Source organism: Brienomyrus brachyistius, chromosome 1 (genome assembly GCF_023856365.1).
Source record: "Brienomyrus brachyistius isolate T26 chromosome 1, BBRACH_0.4, whole genome shotgun sequence".
NCBI lineage: Eukaryota > Metazoa > Chordata > Actinopteri > Osteoglossiformes > Mormyridae > Brienomyrus > Brienomyrus brachyistius.
Window position 1 is genome coordinate 24,337,238 of NC_064533.1, and position 14,406 is coordinate 24,351,643.

General features: G+C 48.7%; 1 protein-coding gene across 1 annotated transcript in view; it reads right to left on the bottom strand.

The window, feature by feature from the left end:
* The window catches only part of vipr1b (vasoactive intestinal peptide receptor 1b), a 68,443-nt gene that overhangs the window by 16,629 nt on the left and 37,408 nt on the right, over positions 1-14,406 (bottom strand). Inside the window, exon 4 of the mRNA XM_048971015.1 lies at positions 12,987-13,081. Coding sequence (XP_048826972.1) covers positions 12,987-13,081 — 95 coding nt within the window. The remainder of the gene's footprint in view (positions 1-12,986; positions 13,082-14,406) is intronic.

Consider the following 14,406-nt stretch of genomic DNA (forward strand, 5'->3'; position numbering starts at 1 on the left):
AACAGCACCGTGTGGGGGAGTGTTACTAGAGAGAAACAGTACCGTGTGGGGGAGTGTTACTAGAGAGAAACAGCACCGTGTGGGGGAGTGTTACTAGAGAGAAACAGCACCGTGTGGGGGAGTGTTACTAGAGAGAAACAGCACTGTATGGGGGAGTGTTACTAGAGAGAAACAGCACTGTATGGGGGAGTGTTACTAGAGAGAAACAGCACTGTATGGGGGAGTGTTACTAGAGAGAAACAGCACTGTATGGGGGAGTGTTACTAGAGAGAAACAGCACTGTATGGGGGAGTGTTACTAGAGAGAAACAGCACTGTATGGGGGAGTGTTACTAGAGAGAAACAGCACCGTGTGGGGGAGTGTTACTAGAGAGAAACAGCACCGTGTGGGGGAGTGTTACTAGAGAGAAACAGTACCGTGTGGGGGAGTGTTACTAGAGAGAAACAGCACCGTGTGGGGGAGTGTTACTAGAGAGAAACAGCACTGTATGGGGGAGTGTTACTAGAGAGAAACAGCACTGTATGGGGGAGTGTTACTAGAGAGAAACAGCACTGTATGGGGGAGTGTTACTAGAGAGAAACAGCACTGTATGGGGGAGTGTTACTAGAGAGAAACAGCACTGTATGGGGGAGTGTTACTAGAGAGAAACAGCACTGTATGGGGGAGTGTTACTAGAGAGAAACAGCACTGTATGGGGGAGTGTTACTAGAGAGAAACAGCACTGTATGGGGGAGTGTTACTAGAGAGAAACAGCACTGTATGGGGGAGTGTTACTAGAGAGAAACAGCACAGTGTGGGGGAGTGTTACTAGAAGGAAACAGCACTGTATGGGGGAGTGTTACTAGAGAGAAACAGCACAGTGTGGGGGAGTGTTACTAGAAGGAAACAGCACCGTATGGGGGAGTGTTACTAGAGAGAAACAGCACCGTGTGGGGGAGTGTTACTAGAAGGAAACAGCACTGTATGGGGGAGTGTTACTAGAAGGAAACAGCACTGTATGGGGGAGTGTTACTAGAAGGAAACAGCACTGTATGGGGGAGTGTTACTAGAAGGAAACAGCACTGTATGGGGGAGTGTTACTAGAGAGAAACAGCACCGTGTGGGGGAGTGTTACTAGAAGGAAACAGCACTGTATGGGGGAGTGTTACTAGAAGGAAACAGCACTGTATGGGGGAGTGTTACTAGAAGGAAACAGCACTGTATGGGGGAGTGTTACTAGAAGGAAACAGCACTGTATGGGGGAGTGTTACTAGAGAGAAACAGCACTGTATGGGGGAGTGTTACTAGAGAGAAACAGCACTGTATGGGGGAGTGTTACTAGAAGGAAACAGCACAGTGTGGGGGAGTGTTACTAGAAGGAAACAGCACAGTGTGGGGGAGTGTTACTAGAGAGAAACAGCACTGTATGGGGGAGTGTTACTAGAAGGAAACAGCACTGTATGGGGGAGTGTTACTAGAGAGAAACAGTACTGTATTGGGGAGTGTTACTAGAAGGAAACAGCACTGTATGGGGGAGTGTTACTAGAGAGAAACAGTACTGTATGGGAGGTGTTACTACAGATTAATGAAGGGGAGGGGGGGGGCAAGCCTTTAAGAGATGGGTCTGATTTTAGCACACTATTTATTAGTCTACATTTATTTCGGGAGGGCAGCTAAAGAACATTTTGGGGAACCCCCACAAAACAGCCACCATAAAACAGTGCAAGTTATCCCACTGCACTACATAAAATGTCATAGTTTAATCTTTAGGATCATATTATATAGCAAAGTTCCTCACTTAGTTCAACACTTGGGATATGCTGGCGCAGTTGAAGTTGCAGTAAATCTATACGAGAATTTCCACCTTCATTAATGGATGAAAAATGAGATTGTCTGTATATCACAGCTACCTGTATGTTAAGTCAAAGACAAAGGAGTTCAGCTCACCTGTCAAAGCAACACTTTTCTCACTCTTTATCATTTACAAACCAATAGTGAAAATGATTTATTATTATTATTATTATTATTATTATTGTTGTTGTTATTAATAACAATAATAATAATAATAATAATAATAATAATAATAACCCAGGCCGCACAATGCAGAAGGATGGAACACATCCTGCATGGGATTCCTATACACTGCAGGACACACGCTCACACACAGTTATATTCTATGGGCAATTTAAAGCTTACAGTCAGCCTAATGGCATGTCTTTGGACAGCAGGAGAAAAGCCCATAACTCCGTGTAGGTGGAGGGAACAGTACACACTGAGCCACAGCACCAAACTATAATTGAAGCAAATTAAAACAAGCAATCAGAACAGCATAATGCAAAGTTCTTTTCTTATGTAAATTGGCTCTCTGGTTGTCATTCTGGTGTTGAATTCAAACAGTTTATAGTGTTACATCCCGACAGGTCCATTGTCCACATTTTTTCATGGTTTCTGCTGAGACTTTTTCAACATCATCCATGCATATTTAATTTGGTTTAATAATGTAGGACCAAGCCCAATTTAAATGGGTGACCACAAGACTTGCTCGTTAGAAAAGCTCGTTCACTCTTTGGACAGAGATGGTCCTTCATGATTCTCTGCTCATGACCCACCCCCTGAAAAACCCCTGGACTTCCCTATTATGCAATTTTAATGGGCTGCTCTATGTGACATGTGGATCGGAGCATTCATTAGGATGAATTTAATGGAGGAAACTGCCTACTCACTTGGATTATAATGTGCATCATTAGGTACCATAAAATGATGCCCCAAGTAGTCTTTCCCAAAGTTAAGTAGAAGGTATTAAGGTAGTTTCTTCCATCCATTTTCCAAACCGCTTATCCTACTGGGTCGCGGGGGTTCCGGAGCCTATCCCGGAAGCAATGGGTACGAGGCAGGGAACAACCCAGGATGGGGGGCCAGCCCATCGCAGGGCACACTCACACACACCATTCACTCACACATGCACACCTACGGGCAATTTAGCAACTCCGATTAGCCTCAGCATGTTTTTGGACTGTGGGGGGAAACCAGAGTACCCGGAGGAAACTCCACGATGACATGGGGAGAACATGCAAACTCCACACACATGTAACCCAGGTGGAACCTTGAACCTGGGTCCCAGAGGTGTGAGGCAACAGTGCTAACCACTGCACCACCATGCCACCCCAAGGTAGTTTCTTATTTATTCAAAATTTAGATTCTGTTCTTCTTTGCCATGGAACTAGCAGTACAAATATAACGGCCAGGTGTCCCAAAACTGGGTGGTCCATATAGTGTGTCAGTGTGTGTGCGTATCATCACACCTACAGCAACTGTTATGATCCCATTCCATATCCATAGGACAAAGTAGCTTTCATTTCGTAACAAAATGCATTACTTATACGTTTGTGGTGAAGTTGATATGAACAAACCTACTGTACTGCCAATCATATAAAAGCATGTAGAATTATAACTCATAGTTATAGGCCTATACAGTACATAATACTTTGATGATAATGATGATAAATAGCTATGTTACTGGTTTATATAAATTACATGGACAAAAGTACTGGGACACCTGGCCATCACACTTACAGGAACTTTTATCACATCCCATTCTAAATCCATAGGCATGAACATAGAGTTATAGCTGCAAAGAGAGGATCAACAGCTGCCACTCTTCTGTGAAGGCTTTCCACATGTTTTTGGAGTGCGTTCGTGGGAAATTTTGCCCATTCAGCCAGAAGAGCATTTGTGAGGTCAGGCACTGATGTTAGATGTGAAGGCCTGGCTCACAATCTACATTCTAGTCCATCCCAAAGGTGTTTGATGGGGATGAGATCAGGGCTCTGTGTGAGCCAGTCAGGTTCTACCACAGCAAACTTACCTAACCATGTCTTTTTGGACCTTGTTTTATGTACTGCGGCACAGTCATGCTGAAACAGAAAAGGTCCTTCCACGAACTGTCCCCACAAAGCTGCAAGCACACAATTATTCAAAATGCTGAAGCATTAAGAGTTCCCTTCACTGGAACTAAGGGACCTAGCTCAGCTCCTGAAAAACAGCCCCATACCATTATCCCTCCTCCACCAAACCTTACAGCTGGCACAATGCAGTCACCTGGCACAACATTCACCTGGAATCCGACAAACCCAGACTCATCCATCAGACTGCCAGACACTGAACACGTTTCCACTGCTCCTGAGTCCAGTGGCAGCGTGTTTTACACCACTCAGTCTGACACTTAGCATTGCACTTGGTGATGTGAGGTTTGCATGCAGCCGCTCGCCCATAGAAGCCTATTCCATAAAGCTGCCGGCACACAGTTTTTATGCCGGGGTTAATGCCAGAGGAAGTTTGGAATGTTTCAATTATTAAGTCAACAGAGCATTGATGGCTTTTACGCACTATGTTCCTCAGCAATCGGGAAGCCCACCCTGTTACAAACTGGCAGACCACGTAATGTAACTGAGTTTCTCTTGACAGATTTCAAATTTTCAATAATACCACTTACAGCTGACCATGGAATATCTAGTATGGAAGAAATTTCATGAACTGCAAAAGGTGGCATACTATGACAGTACCACACTTAGTTTCTTACACACACACACGGACACATATATACTTTTGTCCATACAGTATGTGTAAGTACACACTTCTTAATCACTCTCCCGGAAAATGATATTTCTGTGTCTTTTGCACACAACATGATATTGTACACACAAGAAATTAGCCAAAATTTAAAGCAATGGGTACACTGCGCATCTCTGTCCCAGTAACCAGCCTCACTCACGTTAGCAGTCTTTGTGACCGTGGAATCTCACATTTCTTGCAGAAGCTTTCAAACTTGACATGCAAAGCGTACAGTACAGCACGGTTTGTTTAGAAATTGGTAATACACTTTTTAAGTTATGGTTCAGGGGTGTGTCTCCTAGTAATGTTCTTAATGCAAAGCGGCAAGATAAACAATGTAGGTAAAGAACGAGTGAGATCTGTGAGTGTTTCCCATACGCCCTTGTTATTCCACAATTAACAACAAAACTTTAAGTAATACTTTGTTGGCTCCTCCCCAGTTTCTGCATGAGAAAAGCACAGACTGTCAATCACAAAAACATCGATTTCAATGGTAAAATATGTTATATGATTGTTACATCAGACATGTGCATATGTACCAAAATAGATATATAAACCAATTAGAAAATCAATAAACAAAAACTAAAGGAACCAGAATTAAGACCAAAATATACTGAACAAAAATATAAACGCAACACTCTTGTTTCTGCTCCCATTTTTCATGAGATGGACTTAAAGATCTACAATTCATTCCAGATACACAATATTACCATTTCTCTCAAACATTTCTCACAAATCAGTCTAAATGTGTGATAGTGAGCACTTCTGCTTTGCTGAGATAATCCATCCCACCTCACAGGTGTGCCACATCAAGATGCTGATCTGACATCATGGGTAGTGCACAGGTGTACCTTATACTGCCCACAATAAAAGGCCACCCTGGAATGTGCAGTTTTTTGCTTTATTGGGGGTCTGGGGACTCAGAACCGGTCAGTATCTGGTGTGACCGCCATTTGCCTCATGCAATGCAACACATCTTCTTCGCATAGAGTTTATCAGATTGTCAATTGTGGCCTGTGGAATGTTGGTCCACTCCTCTTCAATGGCTGTGCGAAGTTGTTGGATATTAGTGGGAACTGGTACACGCTGTCGTATACGCCGGTCAAGCACATCCCAAACATGCTCAACGGGTGACATGTCCGGTGAGTATGCTGGCCATGCAAGAACTGGGACATTTTCAGCTTCCAAGAACTGTGTACAGATCCTTGCAACATGGGGCCGTGCATTATCTGTCTGAGTGGCTGGTCTCAGACGATCTTGGAGGTGAACCTGCTGGATGTGGAGGTCCTGGGCTGGTGTGGTTACACGTGGTCTGCGGTTGTGAGGCCGGTTGGATGTACTGCCATATTCTCTGAAACGCCTTTGGAGACGGCTTATGGTTGAGAAATGAACATTCAATGCACGAGCAACAGATCTGGTTGACATTCCTGCTGTCCGCATGCCAATTGCACGCTCCCTCAATGCTTGTGGCATCTGTGGCATTTTGCTGTGAGACAAAACTGCACATTCCAGGGTGGCCTTTTATTGTGGGCAGTATAAGGTACACCTGTGCACTACCCATGATGTCAGATCAGCATCTTGATGTGGCACACCTGTGAGGTGGGATGGATTATCTCAGCAAAGCAGAAGTGCTCACTATCACACATTTAGACTGATTTGTGAGAAATGTTTGAGAGAAATGGTAATATTGTGTATCTGGAATGAATTGTAGATCTTTAAGTCCATCTCTTGAAAAATGGGAGCAAAAACAAAAGTGTTGCGTTTATATTTTTGTTCAGTGTAAATTAACCTATTTGTTGAAATGGGCTCACAATGTGAAATTGTTTCCTTGTAAAAGGAACAGCATGGCAAACAAATACAGCTTAAGGAGGTGGCCAAAAATATATTTTAATAAAATAGTCGCTGCAATGTTATGCAGCACAGCACACAGAACAACAGCAGCACAGCTGCATTCATGGGAAATCTTAGATCTCCCAAGGACTTGTGTAGGCACCAGAATCACACCTTCCACATGCCTACAGCAATGTGTGTTCTTTGGTGTGCAGTGTTATACCTCTCAGTTACGGTTTGGGGATTCAACATTGGAGACAGCAGGTATTCGCTAAGCAGGTACCTGATGTCTCCCAATAACCAGCCACCAGCAAACACACCATCCTTTGCCATCTGAGACACTCCAAAGCTGGACTAGATATAAGCATGATGTGTCCTCTCAGGCCACTTGGCAACAATGTCTGTAAAATGTCCTTGATGGTTGCATATCACCTGAACATTTACACCTAGTGCCAAGAATTCTTTTCGAGAGATGCAGGGGGGATTCAAGGGGCTGCAAATATGAATAGGGTTCAAGATTCGACGCACTCCAACTGCAATGCCAGGTATGCCTGCAATGGCATGAAAACCAATTTTACTGTCTTGCAAGGCATCCCCTCCTGCTGGACATGGTATGCAGTTGTGCACATGGTGCAACAAAAACGTGATCAATGGAGGCACAGAGTTAGACAGAGTAGCCAAGAGGAGGCTATGTGAATTACTAGCAGTGTAAGAATTCACCAGTGGTGTAGATACAGAGAGCTGCCATGAGCTACATGGTGGACAGAGAGCAAAATTTTGACCCATCACCACGAAATGAGTCTTATGGGTGAAGTTCTACCAGTGCGACTTAAGACTCATTTCATGGCGACTGGTCACAATTATGCTGTGCTCCTCTTTTCAATTTATCCCGCACCACACCAAGGAGGCTTGTTATTTTATCCTAGGCTCCAGTCTGTATTTCACTATGAATTGTACATTACTGAGATGGTCCAAGGGGTTCTGTCTGCAAAACAACATTTAAACCAACAACTTGGCTTCCTGGATGGCGTGATCTCATCCATCTTCAGATGAATTGCACATTTCTCTGCCATTGCTGATTGTGAGGGGTAATTCACCTTTCCAAATCAAAGGATATGATCAAACACATAGCAAATTTGATTGGTTAGCTCATTATGTAAGTTTGTTCAGAATTTATGAATATGCCTCATTCAATTGGCGAACTGGTATTTGAATTGGCCACACACTGTAAGATTGTTGAATTGAACTGGAATAAGAGGAAGAATAAATTAATTAATTTAAAGAAATTCAATCCAGTCTCACAACACAGGAATGTCATTTAATCTAACAAAAAATAAATAATTACAGTATATAACAGATGTACTTTATAATAGGCAGATGTATGTTCAAATATTTATTGGTTTTAAATATTCAGCTGTATGTGTGTTGGCATTTGTGAGGAGTCTGCAGTAGCTTTCTGTGTGAAGGTCCGTGAGTTGTCAGATGGATAAGGTTGTGATAGAGTTATTTATGACTGAAGTGCCCGTCCACCATGGTACACAAAGTGAGAGTTAAATTATTTATTCCAGAGGTGACATTTCAAATGTGGCATTTTATTTTATTTTGAAAAACACTGACAGATGTTCAAACAGGGAGGCAAATGCAACGGGGACTTTCTGCTGCTGTAAATTTTTGTGATTGCTGGGTGGGGGGGGGGGGGGGTTTTGGAATTTGGTGTATGCCGTTTATGTTAACATTTCAATATGAATTACGTAGCGTGTTAAGATGTATTGTTACAGCTGCACCCACATTGTGTATAGGAATTAACGTGAAATCAATTCCATTTTTATTCTATATCCTTATATTCAAATTCGAATTGTGATTCCGCACCCTGTTTTCATCCAATTTCATGAATTAAACTCGAGTTAAGGTCCTTCTGGTGCACAACCCTGTTATGTACTCAGATTGCATCCAGGTGTTAAAACAGTGAGCTCCTTTGTACTAATTTACAGCTTACATTGTAGTTTTATACGGCAGCATTAATCCCTTTTCATGATTTCATCATCTTTGTCCAAAATAGAGTTCCAATGTGTTTTTATGATCTATTTTGGCCGATCTCTGTGTCTCTGTGACAGGACAGCAGGCAAAGGTTCAAATAAAGTAGGATGTACAAAATAATTAGTGGGTCTGAGTGTGTCATGACCCGGCTCGTCGGCTCCTCGTGTGTGCCACGCCCCCTGATTACCCGCGTGTGCGTCCCTGATTGTCTCCAGCCTTGTCTGATTACTTTGCTTAGTCTTGTCCTGTTTTAAGTCCTGGTCTTGCCTGTTACCCTTGTCCGTCATTGTGGATGTTTGCTAGTCCCTGTCCGATGTTCCCTAGTCCCCGTTACTCCAATAAAACCCCGTTATTCCCCGTACCTGGTTTCCCTTGCCTGTTTCCCGCACGATCGCCGTCTCCAGTATTTCCGGATCGTGACAGAATGACGGACCCAAAGAAGAAGCGGAGAGGGAGGAAGAGGCTCCCTCAAGAGCCGATCTCTCTCGGCGCCTGCTCGCTCTCCAGGCTTTGGCTTCCGGCGGAGGACGAGAGGGAGGTACCTGCCCTACCTCCAGCCCGGGGGCCGACCACACGCGTCCCCGATCCTGCGTGGAAGTACTGGCTCTCAAGTGAGGACGAGGACGAGGAGCCCTTCCACTACCCGGAGCCAGAAGCCTTTCTTCCACCGTCCGTTTTCACGGACATCGCGCCGCCTCCCGCAACCACCAGGCGCCTGCGAGGGAGACGGAGGAGCACGGCGATCGCCCGTACGGAGGACCTCCCTCCGTCATTGCCGGCGGACCCCGCTCCCGTGCGGCCGTCATTGCCGGCGGACCCCGCTCCCGTGCGGCCGCCATTGCCGGCGGACACCGCTCCCGTGCGGCCGCCATTGCCGGCGGACCCCGTTCCCGTGCGGCCGCCGCCGCCTGCGCAGCCGTCTTCGCTGCCGCCGCCACCCATGATCCTCGCTGACAGGTACTTCACCCTCCAGGGACTGTATTGGAGGGTGATGGGAGAACCGGCCCCACAGGGCCCTCCGGAGGGGGAAAAGCTCGCAGTGCAACTGGGGCAGGATTTCGCCTCTTTCACTCCAGAATCCCCGTATTCAGATCTGGAGAGGATGGCTGAAGACCTCCGGAGGCTGATCAAGCTCCGGAGAGCTCCGGAAGCGCCCCCTCCGCCTGCAGCTCCAGGGCAGGCGCCCCCACTGCAGCAGCCTGCAGCTCCAGAGCAGGCGCCCCCACTGCCTCCAGTTCCTGACCGTGCTCCAGTTCCTGCAGAGGCACCCCCTCTGCAGCCGCCTGCTGCAGCTCCAGGGCAGGCGCCCCCTCTGCAGCCGCCTGCTGCAGCTCCCGGGCCGGCGCCCCCACTGCAGCCACCTCCAGTTCCTGACCGTGCTCCAGTTCCTGCAGAGGCACCCCCTCTGCAGCCGCCTGCTGCAGCTCCCGGGCAGGCGCCCCCACTGCAGCCACCTGCTGCAGCTCCAGGGCAGGTGCCCCCACTGCAGCCACCTGCAGCTCCAGGGCAGGCGCCCCCTCTGCAGCCGCCTGCTGCAGCTCCCGGGCCGGCGCCCCCACTGCAGCCACCTCCAGTTCCTGACCGCGCTCCAGTTCCTGACCGCGCTCCAGTTCCTGACCGCGCTCCAGTTCCTGACCGTGCTCCAGTTCCTGCAGAGGCACCCCCTCTGCAGCCGCCTGCTGCAGCTCCCGGGCAGGCACCCCCTCTGCAGCCGCCTGCTGCAGCTCCCGGGCAGGCGCCCCCACTGCAGCCACCTGCTGCAGCTCCAGGGCAGGTGCCCCCACTGCAGCCACCTGCAGCTCCAGGGCAGGCGCCCCCTCTGCAGCCGCCTGCTGCAGCTCCCGGGCCGGCGCCCCCACTGCAGCCACCTCCAGTTCCTGACCGCGCTCCAGTTCCTGACCGCGCTCCAGTTCCTGACCGCGCTCCAGTTCCTGACCGCGCTCCAGTTCCTGACCGCGCTCCAGTTCCTGACCGCGCTCCAGTTCCTGCAGAGGCACCCCCTCTGCAGCCGCCTGCTGCAGCTCCCGGGCAGGCGCCCCCTCTGCAGCCACCTGCTGCAGCTCCAGGGCAGGCGCCCCCTCTGCAGCCACCTGCAGCTCCAGGGCAGGCGCCCCCTCTGCAGCCGCCTGCTGCAGCTCCCGGGCCGGCGCCCCCACTGCAGCCACCTCCAGTTCCTGACCGCGCTCCAGTTCCTGACCGCGCTCCAGTTCCTGACCGCGCTCCAGTTCCCGGGCAGGCGCCCCCCCCGCGGCCTGACCGTGTTCCTGTCCCGGCGCCCCGGCGACCTGACCGTGTTCCTGTCCCGGCGCCCCGGCGACCTGACCGTGTTCCTGTCCCGGCGCCCCGGCGACCTGACCGTGTTCCTGTCCCGGCGCCCCGGCGGCATGCAGCAGCTCCAGAGGCGCCCCCTCCGCCTGCAGCAGCTCCAGAGGCGCCCCCTCCGCCTGCAGCAGCTCCAGAGGCGCCCCCTCCGCCTGCAGCAGCTCCAGAGGCGCCCCCTCCGCCTGCAGCAGCTCCAGAGGCGCCCCCTCCGCCTGCAGCAGCTCCAGTCCCTGTCCTAGTCCCCGAAGTGGTCCTGGACAACTCCATCTTGGCTCCTCCCTCTTCGGAGGTGGAGGAGCTGGAATGGGACCCCTCGGGGACAGAACTCGTAACCCCTAGTCCCTCGCCCCGGCGAGATCGACCCCGAACTAGGGTCGGCTTGTCTGTGTCCCGCAGGGGAAGGGGACACAGACGCAGGGCTGGGGTCCCGCCCGCCCTGCCCCCTGGCTCGCCCTCCCTCGCCTGCGCTGGGGTCCGGTTGGCGCCTGCGGGTCCTGGCCCTCCGCGTCGGCTGTCGCCTGCAGGTCCCTCTCCGGTGCCTCGTCGCCCTGCCTCGCTCCCCTCTCTGGGTCCTGGTCGGTCGCCTGGGGGTTCCCCGACGGCGGCTCCTCGGTCGCCTGCGGGGCCCTTACCTCCGGCCCTTTCCCGGACGTCGCCGCCTGCTGCGGCTCCCCCCTCCTCCGGGCCTTCGCCCTGGCCCCTTCCTACTCCCTCGTCCCCTTCCCCGGTGCTCCCTCCTGCTCCCTCCCTGGCCCCTCCGCGGGTCCCTCGCCCTGTCTCCTCGGCCCCTCCGGGGTCCCCTCCGGCTCCGGCCTCCCGGCCGCCTGCGGCCCCTCCGGCTGCCTCCCGTCGCCCGCTGGGGCTCCCTCGGGCTCCCCTTGGTACCCCCTCCTTCTCGCCCTATGCCTCTGCCTTCGTACCTCATGTCTTTGCCCCGTCTGCTTTTGTTGCTCGCCCGTCTGTTCCGCCCTTTCCTGCTCCTCGTTTCCCGATGTTCCCTCCTTGCACTCCCGCTCCTAGTGTCCCGCCTGTCCCTCCTGTCTCTCCCTTCCTGGTCTGTCTCTCCGCTATCCCGGTCCTGTGTCGAGTCGTGTCTTACGTTCTGTCTCTCGCTGTGTTTTGTGCCTCTGTCCTGTTTCCGGTCTCTCGTTAGTTTTGTTCTTTTCTCGGTCCCGGTTCCTGTGTCCCGTTCGTCGCCTCCTCCCTGGCGCGCCCGATGAAGCGCGCCTTTGGGGGGGGGTTCTGTCATGACCCGGCTCGTCGGCTCCTCGTGTGTGCCACGCCCCCTGATTACCCGCGTGTGCGTCCCTGATTGTCTCCAGCCTTGTCTGATTACTTTGCTTAGTCTTGTCCTGTTTTAAGTCCTGGTCTTGCCTGTTACCCTTGTCCGTCATTGTGGATGTTTGCTAGTCCCTGTCCGATGTTCCCTAGTCCCCGTTACTCCAATAAAACCCCGTTATTCCCCGTACCTGGTTTCCCTTGCCTGTTTCCCGCACGATCGCCGTCTCCAGTATTTCCGGATCGTGACAGAGTGTAAATTTACGAGCACCTATATTCTTTCTAAAGAATTTCTACTTTGAAGTTTCATCTGTGTTCCATTGTATATTTTGTACTGGAGACTTTTGTGTGCTTCTTGACTAGAAATGAGTAGTTGGGGTATGCAGATATATTTTTATGACTGATTTCTTTAATTTGGCAACAGATTGCACAATTTGCACTTTAGGAAATATTTCTGTTAATTTTTGTTACTGAATAAAACAAAATAGCAGACTCGTATAAAAGAGTTTGGCCATGGATTTCGTCCTGTGGCGTAGAAGCATAGCTTTCATTTAAGCAATATGAATATGTTGTATATCCCGATACTTAGCATACTTATTTCCATTACAACGCTAAAAGCAGATAGTTTGCCATGTTAACTGAAATGTATTGATACAAATATTTCATTTAATGCTTAATATTTGATAGTTGATAATATTGGACTGGAATCTGTATTGACAGATACTCAAATTTTTTATATCAGTATCGGGATCTGACCAGAAAAAAAATGATGTCATGCCATATAATCTGAGTTCCATGTATTTAATGTGTTAAATGTTAATATATCTGTTAAGTGTTGGCATCAGATAAAATGGAAGAAAACACAAATGTGAAGTTATGTCCATACCATGAGACCATTCCATATGGTACATATCCACTGGCATACTTACATCATCACTGCTACTATTGTAACCACAGTTCCGGACCATGGTGATGGGGTCCATTTCTGTCCAGCCTTCAGCTGTGCAAACCTTTGAGAGATTACCTAAAAGGGAAAAAATAATAAAAACAATAAAAGGCAAGTTATCAGTTGGATTCCCAGCCCGCCTTTGTGTGTGTGGAGTTTGCATGTCCTTCCAGGATCTACATGGGTTCTGATACTCCACCTTCCTCCTTCAGTACAATGATCATTCCCTTTCCATCCATCTCACACAACCAACCATGGAGGACTGTGTTACGTGAGCCTGGAGCTCCTCCAGGTGCTCAGTTTCAAGTATTAAAGGTATTAAGTTCCACAGAGCACAGCAAAATTATTGTGCCACAGCTACAATCTCCTCCATAGTCCATGCAGAGGCTAAATGACATCTTTAAATGACCCATTTTATGAGTGGGTAAGTATATGAGCTTTATCCAGTATGTATGTATTTCAAGATTAATCTCTTTTTGGCCAGAGATGCATAATCTGTGGCATTTGACACGAACTGAATTTCTGCTTCCTTCAAACCTATCACCTGACACAAGGCCTGCCACCGCTAAACATTCCCAATCCATGACATTATACTTAAATGTGAGTATGTGTTTCTTACTTTGGTTCATCTTTAGCTTTATCAGTCTAACAAAACTTCAGAGAAATGACTAGAAGTAAATTCAGGAAACCAAAAAAAGAGCAGCTGTTTAGATCAAAATGAACCTATCAGGGTTTATTTTCCTCTGTACAGTGCAAATAATTGTAATGAGATTCCTACACAGCACAAATTTGAATGAACAACTTTGAGAGATGTAGAGAACTCAGATAAGAAAAACAGACTCAGTCTGACTGACTTTCAGTGAGATGCCATCTTCTGCTGTCTTAACAGGTGATTTAAGAGGTTGCAAAGTGGCCATATGGTCAACAAGCTGTGTGTTGACGATCCAGTTCCTCCCTGGTCTGTATGTGGCTGAGGACTGGAACATTCCGTTTTAAGGAAGTGAAAGCTTATTTATCATTCGCTATCCCGGCTCATTTGGTTATCCCAGCTGTTACATTTTCCACGGCCGACTACCCCACAAGCACTTTAAGAAACTGGGAATGCCTAGATGAATGCTTTCTTCCTAAAATTCTGCTTTCAAATGTCCTTAGATGGTCTGACTGCTCTGGTAACAACCCAGCTCAGACCATTTTAGAAACAATGAAAAATAAAATGAACCTTTTTTTGTTCGTTTTTTTGGCGTCCAACAATTCCGAAACCTTCTGTCACACACTCATACATATTGCAGCCCCCCCCCCCCCCCCCGGCCACACACACAGCTTTGAAATGTACGAATTAATTACCCGTGAACAGTTCCCATTGCCCCAAGATTGCACGCAAGTCTGAACTTGTCTTTTTTGTT